The 20079-nt window shown below is 42.4% G+C and overlaps 1 protein-coding gene across 2 annotated transcripts in view; it reads left to right on the forward strand.

The window, feature by feature from the left end:
• The window catches only part of NINL (ninein like), a 49108-nt gene that overhangs the window by 19155 nt on the left and 9874 nt on the right, over window positions 1–20079 (forward strand). For both annotated transcript variants that reach the window (XM_070734675.1, XM_070734674.1), the window contains exons 10-17: window positions 1949–2089; window positions 5253–5427; window positions 7889–7999; window positions 8650–8739; window positions 13782–13935; window positions 14672–14799; window positions 16584–16927; window positions 19630–19699. In XM_070734675.1, coding sequence (XP_070590776.1) covers window positions 1949–2089; window positions 5253–5427; window positions 7889–7999; window positions 8650–8739; window positions 13782–13935; window positions 14672–14799; window positions 16584–16927; window positions 19630–19699 — 1213 coding nt within the window. The remainder of the gene's footprint in view (window positions 1–1948; window positions 2090–5252; window positions 5428–7888; window positions 8000–8649; window positions 8740–13781; window positions 13936–14671; window positions 14800–16583; window positions 16928–19629; window positions 19700–20079) is intronic.

The following is a 20079-nucleotide window of genomic DNA, read 5'->3' on the forward strand; positions in this document are numbered from 1 at the left end:
TTTCTTCCTTCCCACTCACCCTTTAGCCTAGCCTTGCTTCTTCCACCCGCCCCCTTTAGCTGCTCCTCCCTGCCCTCTGTTCGCCTCCCTTCTAAAGTTTGGGATTTTCCTGAAGGATTTGCACGCATTATTTACTTATTTACTTTTACATTGATTCCTATGGGAAACATTGTTTCATCTTACGAATGATGAGGTACCACTGTATTTATGTCGTCAGTCCCTTCCCTTTCTTTCCTGTTGGGATAACCTCCTGCAAAAAGGGCCAGTTGTTCGGATTTTTCAATGTTTTTTTTGTAGTACAGAAATCAGGGAAGCAACTGGGGAAAGCAGAAGGACAGTTCCAGTGAATAAAGTGATGGGGTGGGGGTGTTTCTCAACCCTCCTTTCTGTGGTGCGTAGTGATGAAAAATCTGAGGGGAAAAAGCCAAAAAAAAAGATGGCGACCACATGTATAGTGCCGGAACTCAATTTCTGTGCATGCTTAGAAAGAATTTGTTTTAAAAGATCAAAATAAATAAATAAAAATAAAAAGATGGCGGTGCCATCGTTGATGTCATTATGATGTCACCAGTGGGTCGCTACGGGTTTGGGCAAACCAGTCTGAGCTGGGAAGAACCCACCCCTGATTCTGACAGGCTCTGGAGAACCAGTAGTAGAAATTTTGAGTAGTTCAGAGAACCGGCAAATACCACCTCTGGCAGGCCCCAGAGTGGGCTTGGAATGGAGATTTTGCAATATCCTTCCCCAAGAGTGGGGAAAGAGTGGAGATTTTGCAGGATATTCCTCTGTCACACCCACCAAGCCACACCTACAGAACCGGTAATAAAAGGATTTCACCACTGTGTCCTAGTATGTATGTAGAAATTTCAGAGTCATAATTGTGAAGTGCCTATTCATCTAATTGTTGTTAACATCAAGACCAGATCTGTATGCACAAATGCGTCGTGGTATTACATGAGATTATTATTATTATTATTTATTAGATTTGTATGCCGCCCCTCTCTGTAGACTCGGGGCAGCTCATAACAATAGTTTCAAGTTTCAAGTTTCAAGTTTTATTGGATTTATATGCCGCCCCTCTCCAAAAACTCGGGGCGGCTCACAACAATCATGAACAATATACAATAAAATCCAATACTAAAAGCAAATTAAAACCCCTTAATATATAAAAACCAAACAGAAAAAGACAATGTAAGAACAAATCTAATAATTTAGAAAACACTAAAAAACCCATTATTAAAAGCAAGCATACACACAAACATACCATGTATAAACTGTATAGGCCCGGGGGAGATGTCTCAGTTCCCCCATGCCTGACGGCAAAGATGGGTCTTAAGAACTTTACGAAAGGCAAGGAGGGTGGGGGCAGTTCTGATCTCCGGGGGGGAGCTGGTTCCAGAGGGTGGGGGCCGCCACAGAGAAGGCTCTTCCCCTGGGTCCCGCCAAATGACATTGTTTAGTGGACGGGACCCGGAGAAGGCCAACTCTGTGAGACCTAACCGGTCGCTGGGATTCGTGCGGCAGAAGGCGGTCCCGGAGATATTCTGGTCCGATGCCATGAAGGGCTTTATAGGTCATAACCAACACTTTGAATTGTGACTGGAAATTGATCGGCAACCAATGCAGACTGCGGAGTGTTGGTGTAACATGGGCATACCTTGGGAAGCCCATGATTGCTCTCGCAGCTGCATTCTACACAATCTGAAGTTTCGGAACACTTTTCAAAGGTAGCCCCATGTAGAGAGCATTACAGTAGTCGAACCTCGAGGTGATGAGGGCATGAGTGACTGTGAGCAGTGAGCTAAATAGTTTCACATGTCACCAGTTGCAGAGAGAGATTATATATATTAGATTTATACTTATATAATGTCTGCAATGCTATGATACCTTAACAGGATCAACACAACTAGAGTTTGGAGGGGTTGTAACACATTTTCTTTCATTTTAGAGCACAAGTGGAACGGATTTCCATTGAGAGAAACAAAACAAGAGCTGAGCTGGAAAAGACTAGAAAGAGGAATTGCCAGCTTTTTAAGGAAGTAGATGATAACCATAATGCTCTGGAGTATCACAATGAGAGTAAACTCAGGTGATTATTGTCATTGGGAAAAAATAGTTATTACACTATATAAACTTATACCAAAAAATACAAAAAATTCTTATTATAGACAGCCGCAACAAAAATGACAATGGTACAATTGTTCAGTTGGTTTGGTGGTATTTCTGTCAAGGCAGTCTTTCTTCCATACAGATCCTCTTTCTAAACAGTATTTGGGGTATCTTAATTCTTTTCTCTGAAATCTAATATTAATTGTCATTGTTAATTAATTTGAATTAAATTATATTTTATTCCTGCTTAAACTGTTTCATAAAGTACTTAATTATTTATACAGTGTGAAAAAGTATAAATATAAATGGATAAATATTTTGTAAGATGTCTAATTCGTAAAACCTATAGGATTCATTAAATCACATAATGACAAATTGCAAAATAAATCAATGATACCAACAGAATTTGATCTAATTATCCCAAAATGCTAGTTCTTGTTTCCCTAATTTTACAAAGTACAGTGATCCCCCGTTTATTGCGTCCCCAACCATTGCGAACAGGGTACTTCGCGATTTTTCAACCCGGAAGTCAAAATACCATCTACGCATGCGTGCCCGTTTTTTCTATGGGCACGCATGCGTAGATGGCAACCGGGAGATCAGCTGCTGGGCGGCTTCCCTGGGTTTTCCCCCTCTTGCTGGCGTCAGCGAGGAGTTTCCCCACCGCCCACGCAAACTCCTCGCTGCCGCCCGCCCTTCGCCCGCCCACGCCGTTCATTCTCGCCGCTTTCGAGCTGAGTCCTGAAGCGAATTCGCTCCAGGACTCAGCTCGAAAGCGCCGAGAGCCAGCGTGGACAAGCCGTTCCTTGGCGCTGGCTATCGGCGCTTTTGAGCTGAGTCCGGAAGCGAATTCGCTCCCGGACTCAGCTCGAAAGCGCCGAGAGCCAGCGTGGACAAGCCGTTCCTTGGCGCTGGCTATCGGCGCTTTTGAGCTGAGTCCGGAAGCGAATTCGCTCCCGGACTCAGCTCGAAAGCGCCGAGAGACAGCGTGGACAAGCCGTTCCTTGGCGCTGGCTATCGGCGCTTTTGAGCTGAGTCCGGAAGCGAATTCGCTCCCGGACTCAGCTCGAAAGCGCCGAGAGACAGCGTGGACAAGCCGTTCCTTGGCGCTGGCTATCGGCGCTTTTGAGCTGAGTCCGGAAGCGAATTCGCTCCCGGACTCAGCTCGAAAGCGCCGAGAGACAGCGTGGACAAGCCGTTCCTTGGCGCTGGCTATCGGCGCTTTTGAGCTGAGTCCGGAAGCGAATTCGCTCCCGGACTCAGCTCGAAAGCGCCGAGAGCCAGCGTGGACAAGCCGTTCCTTGGCGCTGGCTATCGGCGCTTTTGAGCTGAGTCCGGAAGCGAATTCGCTCCCGGACTCAGCTCGAAAGCGCCGAGAGCCAGCGTGGACAAGCCGTTCGTTGGCGCTGGCTATCAGCGCTTTTGAGCTGAGTCCGGAAGCGAATTCGCTCCCGGACTCAGCTCGAAAGCGCCGAGAGCCAGCGTGGACAAGCCGTTCCTTGGCGCTGGCTATCGGCGCTTTTGAGCTGAGTCCGGAAGCGAATTCGCTCCCGGACTCAGCTCGAAAGCGCCGAGAGACAGCGTGGACAAGCCGTTCCTTGGCGCTGGCTATCGGCGCTTTTGAGCTGAGTCCGGAAGCGAATTCGCTCCCGGACTCAGCTCGAAAGCGCCGAGAGCCAGCGTGGACAAGCCGTTCCTTGGCGCTGGCTATCGGCGCTTTTGAGCTGAGTCCGGAAGCGAATTCGCTCCCGGACTCAGCTCGAAAGCGCCGAGAGCCAGCGTGGACAAGCCGTTCGTTGGCGCTGGCTATCAGCGCTTTTGAGCTGAGTCCGGAAGCGAATTCGCTCCCGGACTCAGCTCGAAAGCGCCGAGAGCCAGCGTGGACAAGCCGTTCCTTGGCGCTGGCTATCGGCGCTTTTGAGCTGAGTCCGGAAGCGAATTCGCTCCCGGACTCAGCTCGAAAGCGCCGAGAGACAGCGTGGACAAGCCGTTCCTTGGCGCTGGCTATCGGCGCTTTTGAGCTGAGTCCGGAAGCGAATTCGCTCCCGGACTCAGCTCGAAAGCGCCGAGAGCCAGCGTGGACAAGCCGTTCCTTGGCGCTGGCTATCAGCGCTTTTGAGCTGAGTCCGGAAGCGAATTCGCTCCCGGACTCAGCTCGAAAGCGCCGAGAGCCAGCGTGGACAAGCCGTTCCTTGGCGCTGGCTATCGGCGCTTTTGAGCTGAGTCCGGAAGCGAATTCGCTCCCGGACTCAGCTCGAAAGCGCCGAGAGCCAGCGTGGACAAGCCGTTCCTTGGCGCTGGCTATCGGCGCTTTTGAGCTGAGTCCGGAAGCGAATTCGCTCCCGGACTCAGCTCGAAAGCGCTGAGAGCCAGCGCCCCCCGGACCCCCAACCCGGGTTTGGGGGGCTGCTAGGAAGCCCTCCATGCCGGCGGCAAACAGCCGCGCCGCCCCCAATCTTCGGCTCCTCGCTAGCGCTGTGGGAGTAAAAACACCATCTGCACATGCGCAGATGGTGTTTTTACTTCCGCAGCGCTACTTCGCGAAAACCCGCTCGTTGCGGGGGGTCCTGGAACGGAACCCTCGCAACGAGCGGGGGATCACTGTATTGTCATTTTTAAAAACCCTGATCTATAGGCATTTCTTCACTCGAACTGTTTCTAATATCTGAAGGGCTGTCACAGAGCAGAGGGATCCGCATTGTTCTCATTAGGACATGGAAGGACTAGAAATAATGGAATGAAACTGCAAGGGAGTAGATTTAGATTAGATATCAGAAAAAACTTTCTAACAGTAAGGGTGATAAACCAGTGGAACTGTTTGCCACAGGAGGTGGTGGGCTCGCCTTCACTGGAGGTCTTCAAACAGAGACTGGACAGTCATCTTTCTGGGATGGTTTAATGAATCCTGCATTGAGCAGGGGGTTGGACCTGATGACCCTGGAGGTCCCTTTCAACTCTATGATTCTATTCTATTATATTCAACATATGGTGACAAAGGGAGGGTAGGCTATGACTGATAAATAAAATTATTGTTTTATTTCAAAGTGTGATAAGTTTTTTTGCAAAATATATTTCAATTTAATACTTAAATGAGATAATTAAACAGGCTTACAAATCTCAGCTGTTGTGTTCCTATATTACAGAGCTCTTGAACGAGATTTCAAAGGAAAGCTAATGGCAATAAAGTCTGATGTCAAGATGGAACAGGAATTGCTTATGCAACAAATGCATCATCAGAGAACCAAGTTAGAAGCAGATTTCAGGTACCTTCAAGAGGAAGACTCTAGTCTAAGGAAGAAGCTTACCTTGATGATCAAGGTAAGGGCTTGGGTTATTATGTCTTATGTTCAGAACAGCTAAGCCATGGTAGTAAGATTCTTGACCACGTGTAAAATATCATATCCAAGAAGGTTGAATTCCAAGTCTTAAAAATTAAACAGTTTGAATCTATGTCCATTTTCTTTCAAGGTGTACAATTAGGCCTACTGTTAATGGTGAGAAAAAATGAGTTTGATAAAACTAAACTATAGTTCTTTCTCTGTGCAATGCAAACCTTACCAGCTTCAACTTGTCACTTCTGAAATCTCCCCAGCCAAGTTATATGTAGATTCACAACCATGAGATAAACCTTGATCTGTTTTTTTGATTGACTGAAAACTGGGCTTGTTAAGGAATGGCATTCTGCATCCATTAAGGCTACAGAATTGCAGCATGTGCGAATTCTTGGGACTGTGTCAGTTATTAGTGAATCACGTGAACTGTAGACTTGAATCATTTATTTAATTTTTCATTGCAAATGCTTTCTAATTGTGCAAAAGTACACATAGTCCATAATTAACTATTCAAACTTACAACAGACTAAAACAAAAGTTCCTTATGATATGTCGTCAAAGTTACAGCTGCCATACCACCCTCAAGTCAGCTAATTGCACTTTGGGTGCCTGGCAATTGTCTCACATTTATGACCGGTTAGTGTCCATAGTCATGTGAATATGATTTCTAGTTGAAAACATTAAAAAATCCCATTAAATATGCTGGATTTGCTTAAAAACCTAGTGCAGTGATGGCAAACCTATGGCACGGATGCCAGAGGTGGCACGCGGAGACATATCTGCTAGCACGCGAGCCGTTATCCTAGCTCTGCTCCAAGTGGAATGTGTGCTGGCCAGCTAGTTTTTGGTTTGCACAGATGCTAGTTTTTGACTTTCAGAGAGCCTCTGGGGTGGGGTGGGGGAGGGTGTTTTATCTCCCCCCCCCCGGCTCCAGGAAAGCCTTTGGAGCTAGGGGAGGGCAAAACATGAGCCTACTAGACCCACAGAAGTTTGGAAACCGGCCATTTCTGGCCTCCAGAGGGCCTCCGGGTGGTGGTGGAAGCTGTTTTTGCCCTCCCCAGGCATTGAATTATGGGTGTGGGCACTCGCGTATGTGCAATAGAGCACACGTATGCTCTTTCGGCACCCAAGTGGTTCAACAACAAAGCAGTGACCTGTTTTACAATATTGTCATAAAATCAAATCAGGTCATATGGTGACCCACTGAACAACCACAACAACTTAATGATTCTGGGCCAAATTTTGATTGTTAAGTAAGGATTACCTGCAGCAAGTCAAATACGGAGATGTTAGTTTTGTTTTTCCTTGGTTCCAGTTCAAATATGGTAGGTCATTGTTGCACAGAAAAGCATTCAAACATGCAACACTTTTCCTGCTTTGTGAACCAGTAGGGTAAGTAACCGCACAGCACTAATCAAAGTTCAGGTTTTGACAATATTGCTTTTGAACACAGATTTTCCTACATACCATCTATAATATATAGATTCTATATTTAGATAATACAGTGATCCCCCGATTATCGCGAGGGTTCCGTTCCAAGACCCCTTGCGATAATCGTAAACTCGCGATGTAGCGGCACGGAAGTAAAAACACCATCTGCGCATGCGCGTCCTGTTTTCCATGGCCGCACATGCGCAGATGGTGGAGTTTGCGTGTGGGCGGCGGGGAAGACCCCTTCGGCCGCCCAACAGCTGATCTGCTCCGCAGCGCGGCAGCAGCGAGGAGCCGAAGATGGGGTTTCCCCGTTGCCCAGGCAACGGGGAAACCCCAAGATCGCTTGCCGCTTGCCCGTTCGCCCGCCCGCCCGGCTGCTCGCTTGCAGCAGCTGAGTCCTGAAGCCAGACGGCAAAGGCGAACTTCCGCGTTTGGCTTCGGGACTCAGCTGGGAAGCGGCGCTGGGGTTTCCCCACCGCCCACGCAAACTCCTCGCTGCCGCTTGCCCACCCTTCGCCCGCCCACGCCCTTTGCTCGCGCCGCTTCCCAGCTGAGTCCTGAAGCCAGACGGCAAAGGTGAACTTCCGCGTTTGGCTTCGGGACTCAGCTGGGAAGCGGCGCTGGGGTCTTACTGGCCGCCCACGCAAAGGGGAAACCCCGGCTCCTCGCTGATGCCCGCCGCTCGCCCTCCCGCCAGCAAGAGGGGGAAGACCCAGGGAAGCCGCCCAGCAGCTGATCTGCCCGGGGAACGCAAACTCCACCATCTACGCATGCGTGGCCATAGAAAAAAGGGGCGCGCATGCGCAGATGGTGTTTTTACTTCCGGGTGGAAAAATCGCGATATAGCAATTAGCAATGATCGAGAGCGCGAAACTCGGGGGATCACTGTATACAGATTCTAATATATAGATTCTATATTTAGCGTGCTGCTGCTTTCTTGCCGAAGAGTTGCAAACTTTACATCTTGATAGATTTTATCTTTCATTTTCTTTCATGTGAATGTATTTTTAAAGGAAAATAGTCGCTTACAGAATGAAGTTGCTGAAGTGGTTCAAAAACTGAGTGAATCTGAAAATCAAGTTTTGAAACTTCAAGGAGATCTTAATTTTGTTTTGAAAGACAAGGTAATTCTACATTGGTGAAAAATGATTTTTTTTTCTTGCTGTAATCTGAATCCATTTGACTGGTGTGAAAATCAAATGAGTAAGAGTCTTGTATTTATAGTCTTCTACCTAAAGTATCTCGTACATAAATATTGTTTTTTGTTAGTAATGATGAAGACATTCATTTTTTTCAGTCCTTTTGGCTGAAAAAGGCTTAATCAAAAAAGGTGTAAGCCCTCTTAAAATGTTTCTTAATTTCTTTTAAATACGTAGTTATACTGAATATGGTTACATATTATTTACATAAAGCAATCACTTACTTTTCATTTAAGCATTGGTAAAATGTCTGTAAGCACAATAAAAAGACAAAAAATATTTAAAAAGCCCCCCTAGCATGACTATTTTTGTACAAGTCTACTTGATCTACTCATGATAACAACGTAACAGAAGCTCTGCTATACCTTTGGTACATTAGATTTGATTTTACTCTACACTGCCCAGAGTTATTTTGTAGATTTGGATAGTGTTATAAATGAAATAAATTAAAAATAAAATGTAACTCAGGGTGTTTATAATTTATTATAACTTATTATAACTTCAAGGCTTTCTTTCCAATTTTGGAACAATATACTAAATTATTAATTAAAAAAAAACAATTTTATTTGCTTCAGTTGGGATTACTGGATCCCTACAGTACGGAACTATTTGATCAAGAAGCACGCTTTGCTGAAATCATTCAGGAATATGAACTGCAATGTCGGGTAAGTGATTGATTTTTAAGCTTATAAATATGCATAGTGGAAAGCCATAAACGAGGTGAATGGGAAGGAAATTATCCCTATTTCACAACTTTGTCCCTCTTCTCTTTACTGTATGGAACCTTTTTACTAATCATCTACTTTTGAATTAATCTACAATAATATAAAACATAATGGTCCTGCCTATTGAGATAACCACCTGAATCATGATAAGCAGATGCCTAGTTGATTGAAATATAACTGGGAACATTCTATTATTGTTATTTTAATTCCTCTGCCTTTTGTTGGAAAATCATAATGATCCATTGGTAGGTGGCAGACTAATCAAGATGTCTTAAAAAAAAAAATTCTTGTTTATTATTTCATGCATTCCACTATCCACTCAATTCCCTTCCCTTTTTTTGTTTCTGCATACATTCAATTTGGTGCTTCCTACCTAATCATAGAGGGTAAAGGTGAGCGTTGCATTTCCAAGTGTGCTCATTTCCTATATCTGTAATGAATATTTCTTTTAATCTGCCTGTTAAGATAACCTTGAAAACTTTGCTATTTTTATTTCAATAGTTCTGTATAATATAAGTACCTTATGATATTCAATAATCTTTGCATTGAATCTAGTCAGCTTAACATTCAGAAACTCTAGCTATATGTCCCTTGCTATCTAAGGAAATAGCCAGTTATATTTGTCAGCATTTCTAGTAAGCTCAGTCTTCGGAGAATTGATTGGGTTTGATGTTTGAATATGTGTTTCAATTCAACAGCTGTACTGCTAATGTTAGTTCTTGCCAAAATGGAAACAAATCTTTATTTTGCAAATAAGAAAAGATAAAAAAGAAAAGAAAAAAAGAAGATTTTGTGCATGGAATTCTCAGTTCCTTAAGAACGTAAGCATAAAACTTATCAGGAAAGACTTCATGAACTCAATCTGTAGTCTGGAGGACAGAAGGGAAAACGGGGACATGATCAAAACATTTAAATATGTTAAAGGGTTAAATAAGGTTCAGGAGGGAAGTTTTTAATAGGTAAGTGAACACAAGAACAAGGGACCACAATCTGAGGTTAGTTAGGGGAGAGATTAGAAGTAACATGAGAAAATATTATTTTACTGAAAGAGTAGTAGATGCTTGGAACAAACTTCCAGCAGACGTGGTTGGTAAATCCACATGCTTGGGATAAGCATATATCCATTCTAAAATAAAATACAGGAAATAGTATAAGGGCAGACTAGATGGACCATGAGGTCTTTTTCTGCTGTCAATCTTTTGTTTCTGTGTAACTTCTTTTGTAAATGGAATTGCTGTATCTGATTTTGCATGTTTGATCTGTCTAGCATCTGATGTTAGCAATGTTCACGCATTACAGTGAACCCTTGAGTTTCGCGTCCTCAAGTATCGCGAAAGGGCTATTTTGCGAGTTTTCAACCCGGAAGTAAACTCCACCATCTGCGCATGCGTGCCCTTCCACGCATGCGTAGATGGTGGAGTTTCCCCGCCGGGCAGAGGCTTCCCTGGGTCTTCCCCCTTCCCCCAGAGGCTTCCCTGGGACACCCCAGCTCCGCTCCCCAGCTGGGAAGCGGCCCCAGCAACAGCGTGGGCGGGCGGGCGGTGCCCGCGCGCTTGGGGACATCCCAGCTCCGCTCCCCAGCTGGGAAGCGGATCTAGGGAGTCCCCACCGCGCGCGCGTTGCTGGGGAAAGCGCGCGCGCTTGGGGACATCCCAGCTCCGCTCCCCAGCTGGGAAGCGGATCTAGGGAGTCCCCACCGCGCGCGCGTTGCTGGGGAAAGCGCGCGTGCTTGGGGACATCCCAGCTCCGCTCCCCAGCTGGGAAGCGGATCTAGGGAGTCCCCACCGCGCGCGCATTGCTGGGGAAAGCGCGCGCGCTTGGGGACATCCCAGCTCCGCTCCCCAGCTGGGAAGCGGATCTAGGGAGTCCCCACCGCGCGCGCGTTGCTGGGGAAAGCGCGCGCGCTTGGGGACATCCCAGCTCCGCTCCCCAGCTGGGAAGCGGATCTAGGGAGTCCCCACCGCGCGCGCGTTGCTGGGGAAAGCGCGCGCGCTTGGGGACATCCCAGCTCCGCTCCCCAGCTGGGAAGCGGAGCTAGGGAGTCCCCAAGCGCGCGCGCACCCCAGGCGCGAGCAACGGGGTGGGCGGGCGAAGGGCGGGCGGCAGTGGAAGCAAAAACACCATCTGCGCACGCGCAGATGGTGTTTTTACTTCCGCACCGCTACTTCGCTAAAAATCGATCATCGCGTGGGGTCCTGGAACGGAACCCTCGCGATGATCGAGGGTTCACTGTACTTCTAAACAGATACGATTATCCAGGATTGTTGCACAATTGGGATAGTAGTACTACATCCCATAAGATTGCATGTTAAATAAAAATGAATCCCAGTGTTGTTCTTGCATTGATGTGCAAACTTTTAGTAGAATTATTGTATAAAATGGGCTTTTGAATATAGAAGAAAATTCTCTTAGCTCAATTCAGTATTTTCATTGCACAAGGAATCTTTGTTCTTCATGTAGGGAAATGCTTAATGCTAATAGAATCTTTAAAAGTTAGCAAATGTGCTTTGAACTGTAGCTATCGGTAGAATCCTAAGCTTTGTGTGCTTTGGTATCAGGCCCAAAGATCAAGAAACCCATGCAGGGTTACTTTTAAGCAGTTTCCTTTATTTTTCCTCATCTATATTCAGAAATCTTCAAACTAAAGCAAATTACTAAAAGATATACTCTGAGATCCTCTAAGGAGGCGCTAACTTGATCCTCTTCCTCTCAACTAAACTCCTGTATCTAAACTTGGCTGTCTCTTGTTCCTCTGGAACGTAGCCCCTCCCACTTGGGAATTCAAACTATATTCCACCATATTTGATAAAGCATAGGAGTTCTCAAAGGGAAATGCTTATTTATGCCAATGGGACTCTTGGATCTTGGCCTCCGTGTGGATGTTAAAGGTTAGAATGATCAGCGTTTTGCATGTATTCCTCCCCCATATTCATAAATACATGGTAAATACACATGCAAAAAGCAAGCACAATATTTTATAAGTAAAAATAATGTTCACAGACAAACTTATATTAAAAAAGAACCACTGGAAAGTGTCAGGCGTATTTTTTAGGCTGCTTTGAAATGGTTTACATTTTTGTCAGCTTTGTTGGAGCTTGTTCTTATTCCTCAAGAGACTGAGCAAGGATTGGTGTTTGTAGTACAGAAAAAACTGACCATCAGCAAAGCACCAATTTAGACTTTCAACCTCTGTCTTGTGTCTTGCAGGTCTTTTTCAGGTTTGTTCTCAGATGAATTTTAAATAATATTTTAGAACTGGCTCACTAAACCAGGCTACTCCAAGATTACATTAAAAGATAAGCGAGGATACAGATTGCAGAGCTATAGCGTAAAACACACGTTCTGACTAAATTGACTTAATGCATAATAGTAAATAAGAAAGACATAAAAGAAGGTATAACAATAATTCACTCATAGTAGTGGACACTTCCTTTTTTAACAGGGTAAAGAAAACATCCCTGTTATATATTTACAATAAATCAAACTAGAATTATGTTTGGTTATCAGAGATTTAATTTACTGTATGCTATGTCAGGAATGGGCTCCTTATGACTCGGAGGGCTTTTTTGCTCTGCAGCTCTCAACGCCCCTCTTGAACGTGATTGCCAAAATTATCCTCTCCGTAGACTTGGGGCGGCTCACAACAGTGATAAAAACAATACATGGTAACAAATCTAATAATTAAAATCTAAAATAACAGTTTTACACTAAAAAGTCTAAAAAGAAAAAAAACCCCAATAGATAAAATACATACACACAGTCATATCATGCACAAAATTACATAGGCAAGGGGGGGATGACTCAGTTCCTCCAAGCCTGGCAGCAGAGGTGGGTTTTAAGGAGTTTACGAAAGGCAAGGAGGGTGGGGGCAGTCCTAATCTCTGGGGGGAGTTGATTCCAGAGGGGCGGAGCCGCCACAGAGAAGGCTCTTCCCCTGGGTCCCGCCAGACGACATTGTTTAGTCGACGGGATCCGGAGAAGACCAACTCTGTGGGACCTAACCGGCCACTGGGATTCGTGCGGCAGAAGGCAGTCTCGCAGATATCCTGGTCCGGTGCCATGAAGGGCTTTAAAGGTCATAACCAACACTTTGAATTGTGACCGGAAACTGATCGGCAACCAATGCAGACTGCGGTGTTGGTGTAACATGGGCATACTTAGGAAAGCCCATGATTGCTCTCGCAGCTTCATTCTGTACGATCTGAAGTTTCCGAACACTTTTCAAAGGTAGCCCCATGTAGAGAGCGTTATAATTAAATCGCATCAATGAGTTTACAGCTTGATTCACGCCTTTTAATATTCAATATTTATCTTTGATTCAAGCAGTACTACTACTGTTTTCCCCATGTTAAAGCGTATTACAGGAAGTTGAATATATGTTGTTTTCACTATCTTCTACCTTGTTTTGTTGGATTCAATGAAACCTGTGATATCAACATATCCACATCCACAAGCTTGAAAGGATTCAGTCACCCTATCTGAAGACTCTGCAACTGATGATGGTTCAAACCATTGTAAACTTCCCTAAACTCATATTTCTCATCATTAAACTACTTGTATTTAAAAGAACTTAGATCAAGGTTGTCCAATCTTTTGGCTTGCCTGAAATTGAGTGAAGAGTTATTGTCCTAGGATGCATATAAAATATATAATAGACTTAATGTTTAGAAATAATAAACTTCATTTATTTTTTTATTATCTTGTGGAGCTGCATTACTAGTTGTCCAGAGCCACATGTAGCCCATGGACTGTGGGTTGAACACACCTAAACCTAGGACTACTTGTTTTGTGGTTGCTGAATTTCTCTCTTTGTGGAGGCTTTTAAGTACCATATTAGAGTTAACAATTCTAGTGTTATCCATTTGTATAACAATGATTTATAAGCAAATATGGATAAGTCCTGGAGGTGGAGTTCATCTCACCACATCCATCTAAGATCAACTGCTGTGTGTGTTTCACTGTAGTTTTCTGGCTGTTTATAGGACCTGCACGACAAGAATGATGAGCTACAGATAGAGGTGGAAAAACTGAGAGCCCTGCTGCATGCAAACAAGCCTAACCTAGCATGCTGGAAAATAAAGACCAACAATACTGGAGAAAGGCTCTTGCATGGAAATGGAAAAGCTAGCATTGTAGGTGAGTAATGCAGGGCAGGCATACTTCTTTAAAACAGTTTTCTGCAACCTGCTGAAATCTGGATGTATTGCATGCCTGCTCCCAGAATTGCCCACATAGAAGAATTCTAGATGATGATTCAACACAGCTGGACTTCAGGATGGAAAAGACTCTTGATGCAAAAGATATTCAGGGCTCTTAAGCATGGTGAGAGGGGCTTTAATATTTTCTATGAGAGTTTTCCTGACTTCAAGTTGGGGAAAGCAGCTGAGCATAGACACTACTGTGTTAGTGTTGTTGTTTAATTCTGGGCGTCCTGCTGCTACAGTTCAGTGTTAAAGTGAAAGATGCATTTATTTTACTAATTATTGCATCCAATCTTGATTTGCATCTTGAATACTTTTCTTTTAAGACAACATTGAAAAAGAAGATCACTTTCTTGGATATCAACACTTACCCACCACAGGCCAAAATGTAAAAGCACATATATATATTGTTTAAATCTAAAACCTCGCAAGCACCTAGAATTTAAATAATCCTAATCTAATCCAATCTATTCCTTTATTAATAAGATACCAGTATAAATTATAATTTTTTTCTTGATTCTTCCAATCTGGAAGCCGATGTTTTTCCAAAAAAAGCTGTGGTTATTTTTCTCTTAGATGTTTTGTTTTGTTATAACCTCCATGATTTAATCCACTACTCTTGTAGCTAGGGGTTAGTCACTAATAGTTTTCTTGTCTCCATGTTTTTCTAGGACTAAATTTACTTACAGATGACACTTTCATAACATATGATCCCTATTCAGTAAGTATAAAAACGGAACTTCTGGTGGAAGACTTAAAAGAACAGAATCAAACTATAAAAACACAGCTAGAAACTAAGGTAAGTAAGAAGGCTCAGTACTTAATACTCAATCTACAAGTACAATAATCAACAGAACTCATTTTTTTTGCATGTAATAACTGCACAGAGTAGTTTCAATAGAAGCACTGTTGAGTTGTCCAGTCTTCTAAATTTTGTTGGTAGAAAGGCAATCGTCATTTCTCCAATGTAAGTTAAGATTTTTATTACACACACATACATATATTTAAGTTAATTGTTCAATTTAGCATTTTGAAATCACTCTAATAAATACAGTATTATAGAAGCCATACTATAAAAAGACTTCTGAGTGTAACTTTATAACAGAGAGCAAGCATGGTCTAAACAAATTGATACACCTTTTAAATTAATTCTCATAAACCATCCCAGAAGAACAAGATACTCCTTTATTTAGACAGTTATTGTTTTGTATATAAATTCTATGCACTGGAAATGACAAATTTCTTGGGTGAGGCAATGGGACATTGGTCTTACCGCTTCTCAGAAACGTGGATAGAGCACCCAGGAATGGGTTAATTCCATCTGCTCTCCGATTGGACTGAGTTGGTCAAAGATGTTCAGGTCCCGCTCTTGTTGCTATGCTTGACAACTTGAAATAAAGACGCCAAGCAACAGACTCCGTTGTGCCATAGTCAATTAATGCATTCCTCCTGCAGGACCAAAGTCAACAGTTGGTTTTGACTCTACTGGGTGGGGCTGGATGCTATATCCACCTTTCTGAGAAGAGGCACAGCAGGTAAGACCAATGCCCTTGTCCCTCACAGTGGGGATATAGCATCCAGGAATGGGACATACCAAAGCTGTCCAAACAAGTGGGTGACAATGGTTGCCAGACTGTTGCTGAGGATCTAGTGCTTAATGACCTGTTGCAGCACTCTACCAAATATTGACTTTATAGTGTTGCACAAAAGGAGGTGGTGTTGACCAAGTTATCACATGGCAAACTTCTAGCAACATCTGAGTTGCCCCTGCTGCTGAGGTGGCAGTGCTCATTGTGGAGTTGGCAGTTATACAAGCTGGCGCCTTCCACAATTGAAGCCTTGGCTATAGTCAATTGTATCCAATGGCCAACCGTGGATGGAATTACCTTATGGCCCATCGATGGTTGCTGGAATGAGAGGAAAAGTGATTCTGACAACACTGCAGAATTGGAGCCATAAAATGGCCCTCTGCATTTTAAAAGGGCCACTGCAAGTGCCGATCTTCGCAACGGCATGATTTACATCAATCCAACAGCCCAGATGGCTGTCAAATGGGCCAAAGTCCTCTAGCCACTCTAAAATGCTAAATTAACAATCCGAAGGCAAAAAAAATAATAATCAAGCCTCAATTACAATCTGAAAGCAGAAGCTGCAATCATCTCTCCAATGCAGGCAGCGATGACAGGCTGCCTAAGGTAGCTAGAGCCGACGTTCAAGCCTTGTAATTAAATCTCCAAACTCACAGTTTATAGTTTTCACACAACAATCTACAGTGCTCCGATAACAATCCACAACAACTCATGTCTAATCCAACTCAGGGCTACACAGGTGGAATAGTAGCCAATAGATTAATTGCCACAGGAGGAAAGATTGGCATAACTGTTCTCACTGAGTGACTGAGTGAAAATGCTGTCAAGCATAGCAACAAGGGGACCTGAACAGCTTTGACAGACTCAGTCCAATCAGAGAGCAGACAGAATTAACCCAATCCTGGATGCTATATCCACCATGAGGGAGAATATTTAAATTTTAAATAAATATTTTGAAATGATTTCTAATTTTTTTTTAAATTTCCTGTACTAGGTCAATTACTATGAACGAGAAATAGAACTAATAAAAAATAATTTTGAGAAAGAAAGGAAGGATATTGAGCAAAGTTTCAAAATCAAGATTAGTGAATTGGAGGAACAGAAAAATGCTCTGGAAGAACTGAATGAAAAATACCAGGAAGTGATTGATGGTTTGAAAAATCAGGAACAGAAGCCAGATCCTATCCAAGAAATGAAGAGATTTGAGAAGGAAAGGGCAGAAATGGAGCAATGCTATGCTAAAGAAATGTCAAATTTAGGTCAGAGGCTGGCCCAGGAAAGGGAAAGATTGGAAGATGACTTAAAGATGAAGCATGAAAGGGAGATACATTTTATGAGGTTTGGAAGCATTATATTTTTAAGATTCTAAATATGGATACCTGCCAATACCATTAGTAATTCTTTATGCATATGTAGGACAATTCTGCTATTAAATTGTTTTAACCATTGGATTTGTACTGTTTTGTTGTGAACTGCTCCAAGTCTCCGGAGAGGGGCAGCATACAAATCTAAATAATAATAATAATAATAATAATAATAATAATAATAATAATAATAATAATGCAGTGGTACCTCGACATCCGAGTTTAATTCGTTCCAGACCCGAGCTCGTAAGTCGATCAACTCGCATCTCGAACGAATGCCTTTAGACTTTGTTTTTCGCGCCGAGATAACTGGAAGCAAGGAGATTCTTGCGCCACCTAGTGGAAGCTCGGCTCGTATCCCGAATTTGAGCTTGGGTGTTGAACAGAAATTTCCTTCGCATCACTGCTCCTAACTTGGAATACTCGCATGTGGAGCAGCTCGTATTTAAAGGTACTACTGTAATTATAATAATGCTAACAGATGAAGTTGAAACTTTAAAAGGAAAGTAAAAGTTGCTTCAACTGAAGAATAATTTGTGGTGTCTTTGAGAACCCAATTTTTGCGATAATAAATAGTTTGTTATTGGTTTCTTTTAGAATGTTTTTCAGTTTTCCAGTCTAGCATATAGCCCTAACATTCCTTGATACCCTCTTTGGTTGCATAACCTGACATAATCCTTCTTGGCTTCAAAGCCTGACCAAGAACAAACAGGATCTACTATTTACTGATACAGCCTAGGAAGAGAGCAATAAAAACCCATAGCAACATTTTTCTTTAGTAATAAGACAACTTTGTATACTATGTATAGACACTTTTCTTTTCATCGTATATCAAAATGATGGGGCTATTTTTGTGAAATGAGATCATCCGAATTAGGAAGTTGTTAGTTGGTATTTCTCTGAGTTATTGTTTAAATGCAACCTAATTAGCTTGAATATTTTCATTTTCAGTTCACAGTAATTGTCTTTTATTTGTTTATGTGCATTTGTTTGTTGCCTTTTTCATGTGGCCCCAGGTGATGCATATAGTGACTACCTTGTCTTATACAATAATTAACTCTATAAAGCACTTGGAGGTTTTTTTAAGCCTGTCAATTGAAATATCCCTTTCTAATTGGGAACTGTCTTAGTATCCGCCAGAACAATTCAGTCAGGTTGGCTGAGAATTTTGGGAATTATAATATTAGCAGATCTGCACCCCATTAATTAAGGGAGGTTAATTTGAACAAACAAGTCCGCATTTTACATGACTAAATTTTTTATTTTTCAGTTTCAATGGAAAAATGGATATAAGTGTCAGACCCTGATGCTTTTGACAAACCAAGTAGGGGGTAAAATGAGGTGTCAATAATCATTAAGACAAAACGGAGATGGTTGAAGATTATACAATTTCCTGAGATTGGATAGTTTCTACAAATAGTCTTGGAGAAACCATATTCTCTTGAAGATTAAGAGAGAGAGATCGATAATTTTTTATTGCTTTGTATATTATTGCTTAAAAGAGTAGTGAATAAATGTAGCTCAGAGTTGGCTCATGGTTGGTATCAGAACAGGTGATATTTGTGCATGAGAAAGTGAATTTGCTGGTAGTGAATTCCAGAATTTAATTACACATTGAGGGGTGGGGATCTTTTTGTCTAACGATCAGGAAGAAATAATATATTATTTAAAAGATCACTAAATGAAAAAAACCACAGCGCAAACAAGATTGCAAAGCAAGTTACTATGTAAAGAATAAGCAAACTTATTGCTTATTGCTGGTGATGTCACCTAGCCTGATAAAGAAACTTCTACAGAAAAAAGTCCAGCTCAGAAAATACCAAGATCCCAATAATTTTCTTTATTTGGATGAATTAGAATATAGCAGTAACGCTCAGACTTATACCACTTCACAATGCTTTATAGCCCTTTTTAAGCGGTTTACAGAGTCAGCCTATTGCCTCCAACAATCTGGGTCCTCATTTTATCCACCTCTGAAGGATGGAAGGCTGAATCAACCTTGAACCTGGTGAGATTCAATCTGCCAACTGCTGGCAGCCGGTGATCAGCACAAGTAGCCTGCAGTACTGCACCCTAACCACTGTGCCACTGTGGCTCATACTGTATATCTAGAATTGCCATGTTAGGGAAAGCTACTTTGGGGATACATAACAAGGACAAGAGATCTTGGCGGGCAATAGCATAAAAGTAATATAGTGCTGTATCATCTTGCCATACAGACATTGATACTGTTTTAACAGAGTGTTGTTAATGTTTGTGGCATTTTTAGCATTTAACCTTTAAGATGCAAAATCTGTACATAATGTCTCATCATAATTGAATTTGGCAATGTACTTTATTGCAAAAAGTGTAGCTAAAATAGTGTTATTTTTGACACAAAAAATATCTTATTTAAAACAATTGTGATTTAGTAAAATTACTCTTACCCATAATTTCAAGGATTTGAGTGTCATCAGCATAAGAGTGATGCTGAAACCCCAAATCTGAAACAAGTGCACCCAAGGGAAATGTGTATAGCGAAAAATTATACCTATCTTGAGCCAGTTCACTGTTATAAACAAGAATTATAGAGCTACAATAGATACCTGAAAGACCACTAGAATTTCTAGAGTGATTCCAAATCTCATTATAATATTGATGCACAAATTATGCTTCATTTAATTTCCCCCCCCCCAGAAAGCACATTGATGAGTTAAAAATGGAAAAAGAGAAGATGATGTATGAAATTAAAGATTTAAAAGACTTGGTAAGTAGTTACAGTACGACTTGATCTGCCTTTTCACAGAGCCTGAATTTGAAACAGCACAGTAATAGAAAGCTCAAAACAGGTCAAGAAGTTATAAGTTTCAGTCAAAAACAGATGGAGGGGGCATGGGGACATTTTAGAAGGACAAAACCTTTGCATGATTTATCTGTGGCCCCGTTTTCTTTTTAAAAGGATTCAGTGGCAGGTGATAAGAAAGATCTATACCTGAAATTGTGAAAAATGTTTGCCAGTTATTGAAATATGGAAATTGGCTAATGTCCTCAAATGGGAGTCTTACTAATTGTCCAGGAATTTAAACAACAGCTTTTCCCAGTTATATCTGGACATTATCAAGGATTGAACCAGGGACCTTTTACATG

The sequence above is a fragment of the Erythrolamprus reginae genome, chromosome 1, assembly GCF_031021105.1.
Source record: "Erythrolamprus reginae isolate rEryReg1 chromosome 1, rEryReg1.hap1, whole genome shotgun sequence".
Classification (NCBI taxonomy): Eukaryota; Metazoa; Chordata; class Lepidosauria; order Squamata; family Dipsadidae; genus Erythrolamprus; species Erythrolamprus reginae.